This window comes from Oryctolagus cuniculus, chromosome 1, assembly GCF_964237555.1.
Source record: "Oryctolagus cuniculus chromosome 1, mOryCun1.1, whole genome shotgun sequence".
Classification (NCBI taxonomy): Eukaryota; Metazoa; Chordata; class Mammalia; order Lagomorpha; family Leporidae; genus Oryctolagus; species Oryctolagus cuniculus.
Window position 1 is genome coordinate 237,804,458 of NC_091432.1, and position 21,192 is coordinate 237,825,649.

At 49.8% G+C, this 21,192-nt stretch overlaps 1 protein-coding gene across 14 annotated transcripts in view; it reads left to right on the forward strand.

Moving 5' to 3' along the window:
* The window catches only part of EHMT1 (euchromatic histone lysine methyltransferase 1), a 186,227-nt gene that overhangs the window by 58,687 nt on the left and 106,348 nt on the right, over window positions 1-21,192 (forward strand). For 7 of the 14 annotated variants that reach the window (XM_051838873.2, XM_051838872.2, XM_051838869.2 and 4 more), the window contains exons 2-3: window positions 7,227-7,293; window positions 17,159-17,715. In XM_051838873.2, coding sequence (XP_051694833.1) covers window positions 7,227-7,293; window positions 17,159-17,715 — 624 coding nt within the window. Of the gene's footprint in view, window positions 1-7,226; window positions 7,294-7,637; window positions 7,805-17,158; window positions 17,716-21,192 lie in introns of all 14 variants that reach the window. The other 7 variants (XM_051838870.2, XM_070059748.1, XM_070059757.1 and 4 more) reach the window with 3 other exon arrangements.

The window sequence follows — 21,192 nt, forward strand, 5'->3', positions numbered from 1 at the left end:
TCAAGCTGCTCTGTGAAAACAGCAGCATTGGAGACGTAGGCCAGGTTGTTTCAGCGTGTGGCTTTCAGGGCTGATCTCAGGCTGCCGAGCATGCGCTCGGAGCCCCTCTGTCTGCCCTGTGAGATGGCCTGTCCTGGCCTGTGTGTGCCAGTGCCCCACACTGCTGCCATGCCCGCTGCCCTTGGGGCTGTCTGGTTGACCCAGGCACGTTGTAAAGATGTCTAGGGGCAGTTTTAAATTGCTGTTAACTTCAGGGGTTTTACTTTAGCCTCATATGGGGGCATTCTAAAAAGTTTGTGGGGGGGCCCGCATTGTGGGTGAAGCCACCAGGTCGGATGCCTGCGACCCATATCAGATACCAGGGGTCAAATTTCTGTACAGGTTTTCAGACCCACTGCTTGTTGCTGTGCACCTTGGGAGGTAGCAGGTGGTGGCTCAAATACCTGTGTTCCTACCACTCACTTGGGAGACCCTGATGGAGGTCCTAACTCCTGGCTTTGACCAGGCCCAGCCCTGGCTGCTGCAGACATTTGGGGAGTGAACCAGCAGATGGAAGACATCCTACCCTCACTGCCCCAGTCACTCTGCCTTTCAAATTAAAAGAAAGAACATCTGTAGAAGAAATAAGAGATAGAGGCCGGCACCGTGGCTCACTAGGTTAATCTTCCACCTGCGGCACCGGCATCCCATATGGGCTCCAGGTTCTAGTCCCGGTTACTCCTCTTCCAGTCCAGCTCTCTGCTGTGGCCTGGGAGGGCAGTGGAGGATGGCCCAGGTGCTTGGGCACCTCTACCTGCATGGGAGACCAGGAAGAAGTACCTGGCTCCTGGCTTCAGATTGGCGCAGCGCCGGCCAAAACGGCCATTTGAGGAGTGAACCATGGGAAGGAAGACCTTTCTCTGTGTCTCTCTATCTCACTGTCTGTAACTCTACCTGTCCTCCCCCCCCCCCCAAAAAAGAGATAAGTTTATTTTGGTGCAAAAATCAATTGAAATCCATGAAAAGTTTTTTTGTAATGCAAATTTCCATGAAGTTTTTGAACACTCCTTGCCTATAAGGGTGCTTTTGTTATTTAAAACTTTGCTGTGGAGGTTGGGTCTCCTGGATCCTCTAGTTACTTTGAGTGAGTTGGAAATGCTGTAGTGGGAACACACTCCTTTCCCAGGTTGTTTGCACAGTGAAGCTGCATTACAGTTTACTATGCAAGAAGAGCGAGCTTTCTGGGAAAACTTGTATTTTCTCCCACTGAAGTTCTCCTTCCAGACCTTTCTGTCCATGCAGCTCCTCTTCCGCAGTCTGATCTCTGAATGGCAGAACCTTTCTGCGAGAAGGGCGAAGGGCGCACTGTCAATGCCTGTGGCAGTTCCGTTCTTTGGCACCTCCCAGTGATGTGCAGATGTGTGGTGTGGACATAGAGCAGCTGGGAATTATTGTTACTCTTCTTGGCTTTGCAAAGGCACATTTGCTTTAGAAGCTCTAGACTTTGACTCGGAAAAGAAATGAAGTGACTGTATTGGAGGCAGCTGCTGTACATGCATCCTGTATGGCAGCTGACTGGGCACATTACAAAATGTTCTATCTTCAGTACACGTGAATGGTCAGACATGACAAGGACCATTTGGATATTTATAACATCATTTGTAGGCCATACAAAATGACCAGTTTTAAAATTGGCCTGTAATAGATTCAACAAATCTCAAGTTCTGCCTGTGGTTGCCTTGGCAGGGTCAGACCAAATGACTTAGTGGGCTTCATATAGCCCGTGGACTGTTCCCCACCCCGCTGCCGTGGGTGAGAATGCCTCTGGAGGCCCACTCTGGACCCCTGAGGCCATTTAACACCACGTGTCCCAGAAGGACGTCCCCAGAAGGGTGTGGAAAGCTGCCGAGCAAGCAGAGCAGCTTGCGTTCAGCAGTGTGGGGCAGCAGGGGAGGAACGGCCTGAGGGCCCAGATGCCAGGGGCACAGTTCCTTCCACCCTCTGGAGCACCCACCTCAGCCTCTGCAGGGCTAGGCAGGGACTGGTCCTCACGCAGGCTTGGAGCACCACACGCCGGCATCCTGTCGGATGTGAGCTGACAATTCAATTGGCTCTTTTCCATGTCTGTAAAATTTACATTTATAAATCATTTGCATGTTTTCATAGGCCTTTCTAGTTCTTACTTGTTTCTGAATTTTAGGAATCTTCTAAGGGGCAGTGTCTAAGTTTCTTTCCCCCTCCAGACTTAATTTAAAAAGGAAGGAAATCAGCAGTTTGATGGTTAAGTTGTAATAACTACCTGCTGTTCTACAGTTTAGAGGGAGGGACATAGCGGATAGAGTATTGGCACATTGAAAACCTGGAGGATTGCTACTAAAATACAGATTAAAATACAAGGGCACTTCAAAAAGTTTGTGGGAAAAGTCTATTTTGAAAAAAACTGTAGGGATCTCAAAATTCTTAGTGCCAAAGTAACCAACTTTAAAAAATGTATATTTTGAGAGGCAGAGAGACAGATCTCCCATTTGTTGGTTTCTTCCCCTAATGTCTTCGAAGGCCCGGGCTGGGTCAGGAGTGGGGCACTGGGTGCTGGTCTCCTGCTGGTATTAGCATATTAATTTCAGGGGCGGTGGGAAGGGGGGGCATGTTGGTGCTCTTAGATGGGAAGATTTCCTATGTGTTGACTCATATTACCCGTTTCACAAAGCCATAATCAACAGTAACACCTGCCATGTCATCAGAAACATCTCCAAATATCAAGAAGCCATCAAGCTCACAGGTGCATATTTACTAAAATTCATATTTTGACAAAAGCTAGAATTTTAACGTTGACAGCAAATCCTATGGCTGCTGTCTTTGAGGGACAGGCCGATGTCCCAGTCTGAGTAACCATAGCCTTTGCCTTTCTGGTGAAGCTACTCAGCCAGCAGGCCATCTGCTCAGCTCAGCCCTGGTGCCTGGGTGGCTGCTGCACACTCGCCCCCCCACAGGAACGGTTCAGGGTCTGATAGGCGGTGAGGTTGCATTGGTCTGCATCATGAAGACATTGTCTTTGCTGCCACCATCGCTCTGGCACTCTAGGTGCAAATGCCAGTGCTAGCAAAGAGCAAGTGGGGTTCTGTATATTATCTTGGAAGGAGTTTGATCTCCTGCAGCCCTGGGAGAATGTGGGCACCCAGACGCTTCTTTGTGAGGCTGAATTTGAAGGGTATAGGCTGAGACAATTGGGATGCAGCCATAATGGGCTGTGAGCAGGTGAGGCCTGAACAGACAGCTGAGGGTCAAAGAGGAGAGGGGGCCTGATCCTGGGTTGGCTGCAGGAGGTTGGGGTTCAGAGCAAATGCCCCAATGCCTCCTTCCTCGCCATACCCTTGCTGAGAGCAGGTGCAAGGTAAGAGTGTGGTGAAGCCTGGTGTTACCAGTCAGCTCAGAGGGTGAAGCAGGCCAGGGCTGGAGCAGCATCTTCAAGGATCTGACCCTGAGCAGCAGTGGTGAGTGGGCCTGCCTGGACTTAAGACCCATGGGAACTGAGTAGCTGTTGGCGAGTTCTGCCTGTGTCACCATGTCTTCTAGTTTTGCTGGACTCTGGGAACCCAGATTTTTCAATGTTGATTATTGATTAATGATGAGGATAGCATGTAGAGTAGCTATCTCCTGCCATCTGACAGGCTGTCATTCTAGGTGGTCTTAGTGACTATGTGGCTCAAGAAGCCCTCCTCATCTGCCCTCAGAACTGCTACATCCCACAGGGTTCCTTGTTCATAATCCTCACCTTGGCTCGGCCTGATGCTCCCCAGTTCTGTGCGTCTTGCTACTCAGCTGGTCAGGTGTTGGTCTGCAACCCCTGCCTCTCAGCCTGGCTCCCCACCTGCTGCCCTGGGTTACCTCGTCAGTACATGTCTCTCAACATCTCTGGAGGTGTGTTTACACTGCCACTGCTGGTGTAGTTCTGTGATGCGTGGTCTCAGAGTCCTCTTACGCACACGTGGTGCAGGTCTGCCCTCTCCATTGCAGCTTGGACCACTCCAGCCACTGAGCTTGTCGTTTCCATAGTGGCTGTGGGACACGGAGCCAATCAGGTCTCAGTTCTTTTCTGTGAGCGCCAAACTGTAGGAGCCAAGTGACTGTAATGCAGCTGTGGCAGGGTCAGTAAATGCAGGGAGAACCAAACCAAAGACAGGGTGACAGATGGACACGCAGCCCAGCCCACTTGCAGTTCTTCCCACCCTGCACTGGTGGTAGCAGAACCGTTACTTTATTAGAAATAATTTCAGACGTGCAGAGAAATTGCAGGATTGGTACAGTAACTGACATGCTTCTACGTGCACAGGCGCACACTCGTCCTAACCCTTCCTGGTTTGCTGTCACCCGTGGGAAGACTGTGGATGCTGGCCCATTTGCAGAGAGGTTAGGGGCCATATTCCTTCTTGATGAAATTCAGTCGTCCACAGAAAGCAATTGAATTTGGTTTCTGTCCCTTCTTTGCTCTCGGGCACAGTCACCTCCTGGCATGTCCTCTGGCTGCTGCTCCGGGTCCCCCGTGAGGAAATAGCTCAGCATGGCCTTTCCTGGACTGACTCTTGGGTAGTGAGCATCTGAGCTTTTCTGGCAGACTTCATCCAGCGTGGATCCCGTGAGGGGACAGTGGGACGCCGGAAGGGGCCCAGTGAGGCCCGGGCCTCCTGGTGGCATCCAGCAGGTGGGCTCCACGGAGCAGCAGAAGCAGCAAGCTGGGGGCTCAGGGGTGTCAGGATTGTTCCTCTTTCTTTTTCAACCAGAACAAGAGTCTGAGCAGATTCTGAAAGGCTCACAAATGCTTTCAGCCACAGAATCTCTGTCTCACGTTGTCTCTGTCACTGTTGTTGGTGTTTATAGGCCTTGGGAGATGTAGAAATGATTGCGACCTGATCTCTGCCTGCAGAGTGGAGCTTGATGGGTGAGGAGTTGGGCCTGTGTGTCCATGCTGGGTGCTCGGTAATGTGATGGACCTCTACCCCAGGAGTCCAGTAGAGAGGACTGACCTCTAAGAAGATTACTCCAGGTGTAGACATCAACGCTGGTCCCGTCAGCTACTGTCGAGGGGGCAAGTCAGGTAGTACCAGTCCCCCGAATGAGCCTATGTGTTCGTAGCTTCTTAAATCCAGTCCTGTCAGGCTTCTGAGAAGGTCTTGGGGGCCCCTGGGATTTGGAAACCCCCAGTGGGGCCACACACCAGCCTCCAGGGGAGGTAGCAGGGCACTGACAGCAGAGACCTTGCTTGTGTCCTTTTCTTGACCACGTGCTGGTGGTGTAAGGAAGCTGTCAGCTTCTGGTGGGAGCAAGGTGAGCACCATGGGAAGCACTGAGGGTGTGGAGAGCTCCCGGCAGGACTGAGGAGGAGTGTGGAAGGGCTGGGAGGCTTGAGGTGACCCTGCTTGTGAAGTCAGCTTTGAGCTCAAGGTTCAGTGGGAATATTCTGAGAAAATACTCTGGTGTCCTTTTGGAGAGAACATTCTAGAAGTTATCATTCATGTTATAGGATTATGCCCCTAGATCGTAGAGCTTCAGGTGGGAGACCCAGAGTGGTCTGCACCCCTGCACCCCAGGCTCCCAGGTGCAGGCAAGATGGTGCAAACTGCTTGCCACCTCCTGGGAACCCGTGGGAGCCACCGCTGCGTGTGGAGAGACCTGGTAAAGAGCTGTGCGTTTGCTTTGTCTAGCCACACTAAACTTCTGGAAGGCAAAGATTTTTGTTAAGAAATAAAATTGCAAGAGATCTTTTATAATACCTGCCTCCACATAGTAGACATTCAAATTGTTATAAAGTTTCTTATTAAATTTGCTTGATGTATCTACTTCTGTAGCTATTTTAGTTAGTAGGTTGTTGGACATTGGAAATACTTAGATGGATTGCTTCAGGAGCATGGTGCATCTTGAAATAATTTATAGCATTACTGTAACAGATTTCTAATTATATAGATAACACATGAAACATTTTTATTGTGAATATTGTCCAGAGTAAAAATTTCCATGGACTTTTATCTGAATGCCAGTCCCTGCCCAGAGACAGAAGTCACCTTCTGCTTGAACAAAGTCTCAACTGTCTGGATATCTGAGAGTGAAAAAAATTTTTTTAAGGTTTATTTATTTATTTGAAAGGCAGAGTTACAGAAAGTCAGAGGTAGAGAGAGAGGTCTTCCATCCACTGTTTCACTCCCCAAATGGTCAAAGCTGAACTAATCCGAAGCCAGGTGCCAGGAACTTCTTCTGGGTCTCCCACATGGGTGCAGGGACCCAAGGACTCGGGCCATCTTTTGCTGTTTTCACAGGCACATTAGCAGGGAGCTTGATTGAATGTGGAGCAGCTAGGACTTGAACCAGCACCCGTGTGGGATGCTGGCACTGAAGGCTGGGGCTTTAACCTGCTGCACCACAGCACTGGCCTCTGAGAGTGAATTTTGTGACCACAATTTGCTCTGGTTTTTAAATTCATCCTTTTCCCTTTCCCTTCCTTCTCTTCCCTTCCCCCTCCCTTCCTTTCTGTAGAATGAAGAGCGACACAGAGATCTCCCATCTGTCTGTTGGTTCACTCCCCAAATGCTCAAAACAGCCAGGATTGGGCCAGGATGAAGCCAGGAGCTGGGAATTCCATCTGGGTCTCTTTTTTTTTTTTTTTTTTTTTTTTTTTTTTTTTTTTTTGACAGGCAGAGTGGACAGTGAGAGAGAGAGAGACAGAGAGAGAAAGGTCTTCCTTTGCCGTTGGTTCACCCTCCAATGGCCGCCGCTGCAGCCGGCGCACCGCGCTGATCCTGGCAGGAGCCAGGAGCCAGGTGCTTTTCCTGGTCTCCCATGGGGTGCAGGGCCCAAGCACCTGGGCCATCCTCCACTGCACTCCCTGGCCATAGCAGAGAGCTGGCCTGGAAGAGGGGCAACCGGGACAGAATCCGGCGCCCCAACCGGGACTAGAACCCGGTGTGCCGGCGCCGCAAGGTGGAGGATTAGCCTATTGAGCCACGGCGCCGGCCCATCTGGGTCTCTTATGTGGGTGGCAGGGACCCAGACACTTGATGCATCACTTACTGCCTCTTAGGATTCACATTAGCAGGAAATGGAGCAGCTTGGGACTGGCGTGTGGGATGAGGACTTGACACCTGCTGCTGTAATTTGCTTTTGATCTCGTCTGTGCCACCTTCTGGGGGCGTCACGTCTGCATGTTGGACGGGCCGCCTCCTGAGAAATTCGGGTTGATGACTCTTGTTTCTTTTTAGCAGGCAGTTCCAGCTAAGGGGGAAGCTAAACAGGACTGCTGCATGAAAACCGAGCTGCTGAGAGAAGGTAAGAGCAGCCTTCCCTCGGGGGCGGGACAGAAGCCTCCACCCCAGCTGGAAGACCTGCCACTCTTCTGTCTTCTTGTCTATCCCAGGCTTCTGAGTTTAATTCCTTTACCTAGGGTTCCAGACAGACACACACACACACACACACACACGCACACACACACACACACGCACACACATGCACTCTACTAGCGAAGGAAAAGATTTACCAAAGGATGTAGAGCGCCTCCCCTCCTCCCACGTATCCTTGTCTTTTAAAGCACACCAGGAAGTTAGGAGTGGCCAGCAGATGCTTCAGGCAGATTTCTTCCTGACAACGAAACTGACACTATTCGGCGTTCTCAGCTGACCCACAGACTGGATCAGCAGCATCTACACAATGGGACAACAGGACCCACGTACGATTCAGGCGACCATGTGGATGGTGCTAAAATGTGTTTTGCTAAGTGAAGGAAGCCAGACTGCAAAGGCCACATGCTGTTTGACTCCATTTATATGACATTCTACACAAGGTAAAACTAGAGGCTTAGAAAACACGGCAGGGTGTGTGTGCAGAGGCTGTGTACAGGGATTGTCCACAGGGTGTATATGCAGGGGTGTCCATAGGAGCTCTCTAGGGAGAGGTCCACAGAAGATCACCTAAAGAAAGTTTGGGGTGAGGGCCTATTTAGTTTGGGATGCTGCAGCCCCTGTGTGTATCTGGCTCTCAGCCAGCACTGAGCTGTCTGTGACTATGAGTGCCTCCTTTAAAAAAAAAAAATTTTTTTTTTTTTTTTGAGTCTGAGATGAGATAAGGAGAGAGTGAGTTCCCATCCTCTGGTTCACTCCTCAAATGCCCATCGTGGCCAATGCTGGGCCCTCCCGAAACTGGGATCAAAATTAGGTCTTTCATATGAGTGGCAAGAACCCAACTGTCGAGTCGTCTCCACTGTCTCCACGGTGTGTAGGGCCATGAAGCTGCAGTCAGGAGCCAGAAGAACTGGGTGTGAAGCCCAAGCACCCCGACATGGGTACAGGTCTCTTACCTGTTAGGCCTGGCTCCTGCATCCACCTGCTCTTTGTCCACTTCCTTCTGCTGCTACCTCTGCCCAGCCCTGGGCCTCTTGCCTTGGGTCCCCCCACTGTCCACTCACCTCACATCTGTTTGCAGGACATTTTGAGACCTGACTAGTGTTTCCTTCCTGTCACCCCAGCCCTCTCAGTTCTTGATGTGTTCTGATCTCTCAGTGCCTGTGTTCTGTGATTTCTCCCTCTCACCTCTCTGCCCACCATCCTCAGTCTTTGCCTTTTTTTTTTAAACTTTTTTAAATTTTAAGATTTATTTATTGGTTTGAAAGGCAGAGTTGCAGAGAGAGGGGGAGAGGAAGAGAGGCTGCAATGACGTGGGTCGGGTCAGGACTTTCACTCACGTCTCCCGTGTGGTTGGCAGGGACCCAAGCACTTGGGCCATCTTGCTCTGCTTTCCCAGCTGGGAAACGAACTTGTGTCCACATGGGATGCTGGCATGGCAGGTGGCAGCTTACTGCACCATGCCACAATGGTGGCCCCCCTTGTCTTTTTCTAGGAGTAGTCATTACATCTATGACACCAGGTGCCAGAGTGGGCACCACTTTGTCCTTTTATCCTTGGGCTCTGCCCTATGCCTACTGCTCCTGAGCCAAAGTGTGACCCTCTTTTTGAGCTCTGCTTTGATTTCCACCATCAGTCGCATTCTCTACAACACTTGGAATTTCTGCCATTTTGATGCAGCCCTCCTGGTGGGTGTGGTTCTCAGTCTGTTCTCTTCTGCATTTCCCTCACGGCTCTTGATGCTGAGTAGCCTCTCCTATGCTAGTTGCCAGTCTTCGTGTCTCTCTGGTACCAGTGTCTGCCCAGAGTGCAGGCCTCTAAGTTGGATTATTGGTGGCTGTTATTCAGTTGTCAGAGTTCTGTGTAGACCACATACTCAAGTCCCCTATGTGATTTTCAGTATGGCTGTTCTTTCTGCTTTTTGATGGTGGAACAGAAAAGTTTTCAATTTTGGTGAAGTTTGTATTTATCTAGTTTTTTTGGCCTTTGATTGCTTATGATTTTGTTACAACTGAGAAACTATTACATTGTAGAAGGTCATAAAGATTCATGCCAATTTTTCCTTTTTTATAGTTTTACTTCCTATGCAGTCTTTGATCTGTTTTGAGTTAGTTTTTATATATGGATCAAGGTAGGGATCCAGTGTCATTCTCTGGCAAGTTGATATCCAGTTGACCCAGCTTCCGCAATGGATTGTTCTTGTGGCCTTGTTGCACTCAGTGGGATATCAGTTCGTTTTTTAAAATTATTTACTTATTTATTTATTTGAAAGGCAGAGTTACAGAGAGTTGGAGGGTGGTGGTCTTCCATCTACTGGTTCACCCCCTAAATGGCTGCAATGGCCAGAGCTGGGCCAATACAAAGGCAGGAGCCAGGAGCTTCTTCTGGGTCTCCTGCATGGGTGCAAGGGCCCAAGGACTTGGGCCATCTTATACTGCTTTCCCAGGCCGTAGCAGGGAGCTGGATTGGAAGTGAAGCAGCCAGGACTTGAACTGGCACCCATATGGGATGCCGGCACTGCAGGCTGTGGCTTTACCTGCCATAACACAGCGCTGACCCAAAGAGTGTCAGTTCTGGGACTTTCCCTTCTATTCACTGATTATACCTTTTCTTACCCTAGCACTGCACTGTCACAGTTGCTCTTGTTTTTCTGCAAATTAGATGTTTTTATTTGGAAGAGTTACAGAGGGAGAGAAAGAGAAAGAGAGAGGTGTCTTCCTTCCACTAGTTTACTTTCCAAATGGCTACAGTGACTGGGGCTGGGCCAGGCAAAAGCTGGGAGCCAGGAGTTTCTCTTCTGTGTGGGTGGCAGAGGCCTAAGCCCTCGGACCATCTTCCACTGCTTTCCCAGGCACTAGCAAGGATATGAAGTGGAACAACCTGTACTTGAACTAATGTTCCTGTCAGTTGTTGGATGCCAGCCCCCAGCTAGAGTTTTGATGTGTGTCATGTTGTGTCATAGGTCAGTCATGGAGTGTTGCTGTCCTGATCAATCCATACACACTATGCTTTTTTTTTTTTAAAGATTGATATATTATTTATTTGAAAGGCAGAGATACAGAGAGAAGGAGAGCAAGCAATCTTCTGTCTGCTGGTTCACTCCCCAAACGGCCACAATGACTGGAGCTGGGCCAATCTGAAGCCGGGAGCCAAAACCTTATTCTGAATCTCCCACATGGGTGCAGAGACTTGGGCCATCTTCAGCTGTTTTCACAGGCAGGGAACTGGATCAGAAGTGGGGCAGCCAGAACTTGAACTGGTGCTCATATGGGATGCCGATGCCACAGGTGGGCGGCTTTACCCACTATACCACAGCACTGGCCCCCGTCAGTTACTTTTAGAATGTTTGGTAGGGGGCTGGCGCCGTGGCTCACTAGGCTAATCCTCCGCTTTTCGGCGCCGGCACACTGGGTTCTAGTCCCGGTCGGGGCGCCGGATTCTGTCCCGGTTGCCCCTCTTCCAGGCCAGCTCTCTGCTGTGGCCCGGGAGTACAGTGGAGGATGGCCCAAGTACTTGGGCCCTGCACCCCATGGGAGACCAGGAGAAGTACCTGGCTCCTGCCATCGGATCAGTGTGGTGCGCTGGCCACAGCGCGCCGGCTGTGGCGGCCATTGTAGGGTGAACCAACGGCAAAGGAAGACCTTTCTCTCTGTCTCTCTCTCACTGTCCACTCTGCCTGTCCAAAAAAAAAAAAAGAATGTTTCGTAGGATAGCTTTTCTAGATGGCAAGGACTGTTTGTTTTTTTGGGGGGGTAAGAGATGGGATCTTTTCTTAAAGTTTTATTTAGGTTTTCTGTTTCTTTTCACATCCACTTTGGTTTTTTGTCTTCCTCAGTGTTTGCCTGTTTCATCTTGGTTATCTGACTTGTTTCTTTAGGGTTGGTGGTCATGTCCCAGGTCGGGTGGCTGTACCCCTTTCTGACCCACTCCCACCTGCACCTCTCAGGTCTCAGTGGCACTGTCTCTCCCTTCCAGCTTGTCCCAGTCCTTGTCTGCAGATCCTGCTTTTTCTGTTTTATTTACTTACCACTGTTCCACCTGCCTCAAAAGATTATGCTGTGATTCCTGCATTTTTTTGTTTGTTATGGATTTCCCCTTTGGAACCTGTTTTCGTGGGTGTTGGGAAGGAGCAGCAGTGCTCTGTGTGGAGGCTCTCTGCAGTTCCTAGGTGTGCCACCCGGCTGTCCATACGCTCTCAGTAGCTGCCAGGACCCCAGAGGCAGGTTGAGAGCTGGATGTTAGCTGTGTTCCCAGCCTGCCGTGCCACTGGTGCCTGCTGTTGTGGTTGCACAGAATGTGAAAACATTGCTGCTCTGATAAATGCTTGGAGAAGATTTCGTGAAGATAGGACACAGACGTGGTGCTGCTGAGTTTGTTGGGAAAGAGTCAGCTTTGGAAGATAGGAAGAATGAGTAAATTCTGGGGAAATGCTTTCTTCTCAAAAGCAAATTTAAGTGAGACTGCCATTGCTGTGTTGTGGTTGTACAAGAAAGATGAAACGCTGTCCTGCCATCAGCCCCCCTTGAGGGACCTGGCCCTTAGGCGCAGCCACGTGGTGAGGTTCTGAGTGTGAGTCTGTTGAAACACTGGTCGTGGACGTCCTGACACTTGCTGACTGGTGCTACCTGCATGTGAGGAGACATCTTGTCTTACAGTGCATTTCCTTCTCAGAACAGGTAATGACTTGATTTAAAACAATCCAGCTAAAGCATTGTGTTTCAGAATATAACATAAAATTAAAGATCCTGAATACTTTTCAGAGTCATGTGTCTTTATTACTTCACTGGACATGTGTGAGGCAGCGTTGCCTGCCCGTGTGTGTTTGGTCCCTGCAGCCTTCTCAGCAGACACAGACCAAGGGGGCAGTCGGGATGTGCTCAGAAGAAAGCTCTCTGTCCTCTGACAATAAGGACACGAGGTGAAGGCAGCGTTCCCCGAAGCAGCAGCCTCCCCATGAAGCCTCTGCCAGGCCTTCGCGGCGAGGGTCAGGGCAGTGCTCAGGACGTGGAACGGGGAGCAGGAGGGCCCTTCCTGCTCTGTGTATTCAGAACGCTGACCACACCGGACTTCAGCTTACCTGCTCCTTGTCTGGTGCTCCTGTCCCTTCCACGTCCATTGTCGCGTGGGAAGCTTCCCTGGAGCATCCTCTGAAGACCAAGCCAAGCACTGGACTCTCAGCATCTCTGCCGCGCTCCTGTGTCCCCTCCTGCCAGGTCCTGCACCCTGGTCACACTGTGCTCTGGGACAGGCTTAGCTTTCTTCGTAGGGATCTGCCGTGTTTCTTCTTTTAAATTCAGTAGTCATTCAGCACAACTCTTTATATTCTTCTTTAAAAAATCCAAAACGTGTTTATTGGCAGTTTTCATCTTCTTCTTCTTTTTTTAATGTTTATTTTTTTTGAAAGGGAGAGGGGGAGACAGCAAGATCTTGCATCCTCTGGTTACTCCTGAAATGGCTACAATGGCTGGAGCTGGTCTCTCATGTGGAGTGGCCATCTTGATCTCCCATGTAGGTGCAGCAGCTAAAGTATTGGGTCATCAGCTACTGCTTTTCCAGGCACATTAGCAGAGAGCTGGATCAGAGCAGAGCAGTAGGGAGTTAACCCAGTGCTTTGATATGGGATGCTGGCGTCACAGTTATTAGCCCAACTTGCTGTGCCATAAGACTGGCCCCCACTCCTAGGCATTTCCGTGCTGCCTCTTCCTGAAGGAAGGCCCTCTGCCAGCTGACAGTGGCAGCCAGCACCGAGTCTCCTTCTGTGTGATGCCCAGCGTCCGGGCTCACAAATGTGAGCTGGGGCCCAGGTGGCAGGGACTGCTCTGAGGAGGAGGAGCCCTGTGCATGTGCTGTGTCCCCTGGGGCACTCCCCGCCTGAAGGCTGTGAAGGGCCTTTCATTGGGAGTTGGGGTCACTGCTCTTTGACTTTGTGTGAATTCTTTATATATGTGTAGTTAGCTAATATTTTCTCCCAATCTGTTGCTATCTTTTTTTCCCAGAAATATTTATTTTCTTTATTTGAAAGGCAGAGTTAGAGAGGAAAGATAGAGATTGAGAGGTGTGTTCCATCTGCTGGTTCACTTCTCAAATGGCTGCGACAGCCAGGGCTGGCCAGGCGAAGCTCCGAGCCTGGAACCCCATCCGGATCTTCTATATGGGTAGCAGGGCGGCCTTCAGCTGTGTTTTCAGGAACAGTGCCAGGAAGCTGGGTTGGAAGTAGAACAGGTGAGACTTGAAGCTTTGCTTACAGCGTAGGCAGTGGTTTAACATACTGTGCCACAAACACCAGCCCGTCTGTTGCTGTGTTTTCATACTTTTCCCATGGGCTTTTGTCGAGCAAGTTCTTAATTTTAATGAAATCAAGTTTATCTATTTCTCCTTTTATCAGTTATGCTTCTAGTGTCAAGGCTAAGACTTTGCCAGCTCCTAGGTCTTCAAAGTGTTTTTTTCCTAAAGATTTCGTGGTTTCGTGATGTGCACTTCTCTTCCATGGGGTGTAATATTCACGTGGGAGTGACATCTGTAGCCCACCCTATGCCTGTGGCCTTTGGAATGCCCGCAGCCGTGTTGGCTGCTGTGAGTCCGTGTGTACCCTTTGATGACCTGCACACCCTTTGTTTCTTGGTTTCTTCAGGATGCTTTTGGATAAAAGCCATGACAGCAGGTCCCCTCCCCTTGCTCCAGTAGGAAGGGAAGGCAGTGTCCCTTGGGCCTATTTTCCAGTAAGCCTTCGCCCCTCCTGGGCAATGGTGCTGTCTGAGCCCATAGAAGCTGTTTCTCATTGCAAGCCTGCTTTCCTTTCTCTTTAATACTCTTTTTCGTGGTTTTCTGGGCTAGTTGTAAAAATTTTTTCTTCCCTATACGTTTTTCAAAGTAAAATAATTATTTGAGAGACACAGTAACAGAGGGAGACAGACCAACACAACGAGCTCGCATGCTGTGGCTCAGTCCTCAGATGCCTGCAGCGGCAGCCGCTGGGCTGGGCCTAGGAGCAGGCAGAGCCCAGTCTAGGTCTCCCCCAGGGCAGCAGGGGCCCAGTCTCTGCAGCCCTCACAGCTGCAGCAGCAGCAAGCTGGAGTCAGGAGCTGGGGCCGTGCTCTCCGCCTGCTGCCAGTCCCCTCCCCCAGTTTGGATTATGGGCATGGAGTTCTTTGATATACTGATTGGAATTTTGATTAGAACATCATTTCGTTTATAGACTCAATTTGAGGAACCTTGGCAGCTTTGTAATTTTTGTGTTTCCACTCAGGAACATAGAAGGGCCTCTTCACATAGGTTTTGAGTGTCAGCTAATTTTTTGAACTCTTTGTACTTGTTCCTGCTTTCATAAATAATTTGTTTTTCTCCTAAATTTTCTTGTTTATGTTAGTGTAGAGAAATGTCCTTGATTTTGTAACTCAATCTCAAGCTCAGTGGTGTTGCTACGTTTGTGTTGTGGTTGCTGATGGATTCGTCTCTGTGCAAACGAGAACAATGGGCCCTTCCTTTCCTACCCTCAGTCCTCTCACTCCCCTTCGTATCACCAGCACCTCCTCTTTCAGTGGTGCTGAGGAATCCCTCGTGATACTTCTGATCTTATGCATTTAATTTAGCATTTCTTTTTTTTAATTTTTTTTTTGTTTGACAGGTAGAATTATAGACAGAGAGAGAGAGAGAGACAGACAGAGAGAAAGGTCTTCTTTCCGATGGTTCACTCCCTAAATGGCCACTATGGTTGGCGCTGCGCCGATCTGAAGCCAGGAGTGAGGTGCTTTTTCCTGGTCTCCCATGCGGATGCAGGTGCCCAAGCACTTGGGCCATCCTCCACTGCCCTCCTGGGCTACAGCAGAGAGCTGGACTGGAAGAGGAGCTAGCTGGGACTAGAACCCAGCGCCCATATGGGATGTAGGTGGAGGATTAACCAAGTGAGCCACGGCACCGGCCCTAATTTAGCATTTCTTAATTAGTAAACATTTGCTGTAGAATTTGGTGTATTGCCTTCTCTGAGTTGAAGACTTTTCCACTTATTCTATTTTGCTGTTTTTTTTTTTTTAATTATTATATTCACTCAGAAATGATGAATTTCACACACATTGTTTTCCATACCCTGTTATTCTTGTGCTTAAGGTACTGTAGTGAGCAGAATCCTTGCTATCACACAACTTAAAATTTAGGGACAGACAGACATTCAGTCGGCTCAGTAGTAATGTCACATGGGAGGTAGCCTCTGCTAGGAAATGGAGCCAAATGAAGGGTTTTGAACCTGCCTGAGGCTCTTTCTACATCTCGTGATATGTGTCAGTGAAGGCAAATCTGTTTTTCAGTCGCACAGTGTGAAATGTGTACATTGTTCGTGACGTCCTCACACCTGGCCTGCCAGGGTGTTGTCAGTCTGAGCTTCTCTGGAGAACTGCGTGTGTGAAGGATGTGCAGGGAGTCTGGCCCTTTCTGACCTATTTCTTTTAAGTTTGTTCTTAGGAAGTCACTTTTGAAACCCTATTTTCTGCTCCAAATAATACTGTTTTTTACTGTACTGACTCCTAATCCAACCAGTTAACTTCCAAAGTTAATGCCTAAGAAGTAAGTTTATATTTAATCTGTCAAAGTGTTGGTTTGTATATGGAATGAAAGGAATTTTTTAATAGACATAATCCATGAACTTTTTTTTGAAATATTTTTATTTATTTATTTGATGGGTAGAGTTACAGAAAGAGGGAGAGACAGAAAAATCTTCCATCTGCTAGTTCAGTTCCCAAATGGCTGCAACGGCCAGTGCTGAGCCAATCCAAAGCTAGGAGCCAGGAGCTTCTTGCGTGTCTGCCATGCAGATGCAGGGGCCTAAGCACCTGAGCCATCTTCTACTGCTTTCCTAGGCCATAAGCAGAGAGCTGTATTGAAAGCAGCTGGGATACAAAATGGTGCCCATATGGGATGCTGGCACCACAGGTGGAGGCTTAGCCCACTATATGGCAGCATAGCCCCAAAGGACTTTTTTTTTAAAGATTTATTATTTATTTGAAAGTCAGAGTTACACAGAGAGAGAAAGAGAGAGGGAGAGAGAGAGAAAGAGGGAGTGGGAGGGAGGGGTCTTCCATCTGCTGGTTTACTCCCCAGATGACTGAAATGGCTGGAGCTGTGCCGATCCAAAGCCAGGAACTTCTTCTGGGTCTCTCACACGGGTGCAAGGGCCCAAGGACTTGGGCCATCCTACACTACTTTCCCAGGCCTTAGCAGATAGCGGGACTGGAAGTGGAGTAGCTGGGACTCGAACCGGCGCCCATATGGGATGCTGCAGGCGACAGCTTTACCCACTTCATCACAGCACTGACCCTGACCCTAAGAGGACTTTTTTAAAGATTTATTTTATTTATTTGAAAGGCAGAGTTACATAGAGGGAAAGAGAAAGAGAAAGAAAGATTTCTCATCCATTGGTTCGATCCCAAAATATCTGCAACAACCAAGGCTAGATCAGGTTGAAGCTTGGACTCCATCTGGGTCTCCCACGTGGGTGGCAGGGGCCCAAGCGGTTGGGCCATCCTCTGCTGCTTTTCCAGGTACATTATCTGAGACCTGGATTGGAAATGGAGCAGCTGAGACTCGAACTGGTACTCCTGTGGAATGCTGGCATCGTAGGTGGCAGCTTAACCCGCTGTGCCACAATGTTGACCCCTATAAGATGTTTCTATAGATGGCTTTAGACAACACACAGTTTATAGAACTTTTATATAAGACTTACATGTAGCTGTCATTCTTGCACTGGGGGCGGTGTTTCGGGAGGGCAGGCACTTCCAGCTGGTGACATCTTGTCTTCTTGTTCACAGAGATCCCCATGGCTGCCGATGAAGGTTCAGCGGAGAAACAGGCAGGAGAGGCCCACGTGGCTGCAGACGGTGAAACCAATGGATCCTGTGCAAAAAGTGATGACAGCAGTCATCCAAGTGCAGCGAAGCATACTCAGGAGGGCACAAAAGTTAGCCCGCAGGAGGGCCTCAATAAACTACCCCGCATAGCAGAAAATGGGATTTCAGAAAGAGACTCAGAAGTGGGGAAGCAGAACCATGTCACAGCCGATGACTTTTTGCAGACTTCTGTTGTTGGCAGCAATGGCTACTTCCTGACTCAGCCGGCCCTGCAGGGGCAGCCAGTGAGGACTACCAGCACTCTGGCCACCTCGCTTCCTGGCCATGCTGCAAAGACCCTTCCTGGAGGGGCTGGTAAAGGCAGGACTCCAAGTGCTTTTCCTCAGATGCCAGCCACAGCAGCAGCCATGCCCGGGGAAGGGGGCACAGACACAGAAGACAGGAAACCTGTGGCTCCTGGCCCTGATGTCAAGGTTCACAGGGCACGAAAGACCATGCCGAAATCCATCCCAGGCCTGGTAATTTCGTGTCTTCTCTTGCTTGCTGTTCATTGTCTTCTGTTTGGTTTCGGTAATGGCAAACGGACTTTTGTGCATGAATGAAAAAGGCCGTGAAAGGCAGCTGAGACCTGAACTGCCTGAGAGCGGTTTAGGAGTGCTGAGGCCTCTTGCGTGTGGGATGGTGCTGGTGACACTTTGTTCACTTCCTCTGTGGGCTTTGCTCTTGGACGATTCTCGTGTCTGTGTGGACCTTTACAGAGACCACGTCCTCTCCAGCTGTGGGCCTGGTCACCAGGAAGTGACTAGAATGAAGTGGGTTGGTGCTGCAGGGCGCCGAGGCGTGCATACAGAGAGCCACACTGAAGCACACCCCCGTCTACCTTCCTGCACCAAATGGCAGGCTCAGGCTTGCCTCAGAGCAGAGCAGCTGTTGGTGTGAGTGCAGGTGCAGGTGGCACCTGCCACTGTTCTCACTGTGGTTCACGCACCAGCGTGTGATGCATTTTACCAGAACGTCTACACTGCCTTTACGCTGCTCCTCCAGTCTGATGTCTAGGTTTATGACTGTATTGTATTCCCTTGGCACTTCTGGAAGCTGGCATTGTAAAGCTCTGGGGGCTGCCGTCCTGTCAGCTCTCTCTGCAGTGTTGTCAGCTTGCTGTCCACACAGGCCCTGCCAGTGTGAGGGTTTGTGAATTTAGCTCCAGAAACATGCAAAGTACTTTTTCTTCCCATAGAACTCCCTATAGACGGACCTTGGGTTCTGTCTTCTCAGGCAGTTCCTTGCCTGTTGCCAGTTTCCTGACTTGTTCTTCAGCTGTTTGCGTCTTTGCTATCCATTCCATGCATGGATGTGTTTGACATCAGTTTTGCCCATTATCTGATTAGTTAAAAACAGTGTCAATTGTGTTTGGTTTTGTCCTTCTGAAGGTACTGACGACCATTTCCTTCTGGAGCTGTGTTGCTTGGTCCTGACCCCTCTTGCTCTTGGTGGTTTTTCTCTTCCATGCTGACTGCCCACCTTGCCCCATGTCCCATCTTGGTCTCTGGGATACTGTCTTCTCCACAGTTGCCTGCAGTGACTGCTGGTTAGTGATGGGCAGGGCTGCCGGCTGCTGCCCACCAAGCATGGGACTCTGCTCTCCACGGATCCTCTGAGCCAACAAGCATTCCATCCTCCTATAGGCCAGCCATGCAGATACCTCCTGGAAACAACACCTGTCACTGATCCTGGCCCTGTCCTTGGGTTCCTCTTCACCTAGCCTGGCCAGGCTGATGTGGCTTCAGACTTTTCCAGTATTTTGTAAATGTTGAAACTTTTTTTTTTTTAAAGGCACAGTTAGAGAAAGGGGAGGAGAGATCATCCATCTGCTGATTCACTCTCCAAACAGCTGCAGTGACCAGGGTTGGACCAGGCCAAAGCCAAGAGCCAGGAGTTTCATTTGGGTCTTCCATGTGGGAGCAGGGGCCTAAGCACTTGTGCCATCTTCTGCTTTCCCAGGCATATTAGCAGGGAGCTGGATCAGAATGGGGCTCGGGGACTCAAACCCGTGCCCATATGGGATACTGGCATTACGGGTGCTTAGTCTGCTGTGCAACATGGCCCTATGTCACAATTTGTAAAATAATTAGAGATTCATGGGAAGTTATAAACGTAGTGCAGAGATGGCCCATGTGCCCTCCATGCAGCTTCCTTTATGGTAACATCTTCTGTAACTAGAAAACAGGATAAAAAACAGGACATTGACATTGGTGCAATGCCCAAATGTCAGTCACTGTGATAATAACTTTTATATATGTATGTGGTGGACGAGTACAGTTTGATCACATGTGTAGATGTTTCTAGCCACTGCTACCGTAGAGACTGGAACATTCTGTCACACCAGGATCCCTGGCTGTCATCTCTGTGTAGTCACCCCCATCTCCAAGTCCCAGCAGCCTCTAGTCTGCTCTCCATTTTTGTAATTCTGTTACTTCAGATGTATAAACAGTTTTTTTTTTTTTTTAAAGATTTATTTATTTATTTGAAAGGCAGAGTTACAGAGAGGCAGAGGCAGTGGCAGAGAGAGAGAGAGAGAGAAAGAGAAAGAGAAAGAAAGCTCTTCCATTCTCCCCAGATGGCTGCAATGGCTGGAGAGGCGCCAATCTGAAGCCAGGAGCCAGGAGCTGCTTTTGAGTCTCCCACATGGGTGCAGGGGCCCAAGCACTTGGGCCATCTACTGCTTTCCCAGACCATAGCCGAGAGCTGGATTGGAAGTGGAGTAGCTGGGTCTCGAGGCGGCACTCATATGGGATGCTGGCATTGCAATCCCGGTTGCTCCTCTTCCAGGCCAACTCTCTGCTATGGCCCGGGAGGGCAGTGGAGGATGGCCCAAGTGCTTGGGCCCTGCACCCCATGGGAGACCAGGAGAAGCACCTGGCTCTGGGCTTTGGATCAGCGCGGTGTGCCGGCCACAGCGGCCATTGGAGGGCGAACCAACTGCAAAGGAAGACCTTTCTCTCTGTCTCTCACTGTCCACTCTGCCTGCCTCCCACCCCCCCCAAAAAAAAAAAAAAAAAAAAGAGAGAGAGAGAGAGAGAGAGGTCTTCCATCTGCTACTTCACTCTCCAAATGACTACAACAGCCAGGGCTGGACCACGATGAAGTCAGGTGCTTCTTCCAAGGACTGGGGCCATGCTGTGCTGCATTCCCAGGTGCATTAACAGGGAGCTGGATTGGAAGTGGAGCAGCTGGGACACAAACCAGTGCCCATATGGGATGCTGGCCCTGCGGGCAGCAGCTTAGCCTGCTGTTCCACAGTGCCAGTCCTGGAAAGATCACTTGTAACGGTTGTGCAACTCCATATTGAGTTGTGCTTGTGACAGTCCCGCTGGTGCCGAGGAGCTGGCCTTGGGCAGAAGCTGAGTCGTGGCTGGCCCAGGAGGAAGAATGAGCCTCTGTGAAGAGTAGACCTGGGCCTGCCTGCTGCTTGCCTGGCAGGTCTTCTTCACGACTGTGGGTTGTTAGAAGCAGTGTAGGTTCCTCACCCAGGCCCCGCAGTTCCTCAGTATATCCTTTGAAAATGTTCTTTTAAAGATCATGTTTTATACCAGAGCAAGAACTGGCCTCTTGTGATTATTTCCTCTCAGGGTTTTATTTTTACCCTCATTGATCTGGGCTTGAAAATTGCAAGTGCTGGAGAGGTGGACAGCACCATGCTGAGCCGTCTGCCCCATAGTCTGTAGGTGGCACAGGAGGAATAGTGCCTGACCTGGGTGTCCAGTGACCCTGTGAGAGCCAGTCCTGGTCGACGTGTGAAAGGACATTTATACTGTGCTCAAGCTATGCCCCTGTGTGCACACAGCAGACGACCTAATGCATGAGTTACGGGAGCCTGGTGTATGTGAGCTGTGCTTCAGAGGAGGGAAGAGAGTTCATTCTTAGGGAAAGAAAAGGACATCCCAAGGGGGACAAACAGTTCTGAGGCCTGAGGAGTGAATCCCATCCTGACCCTG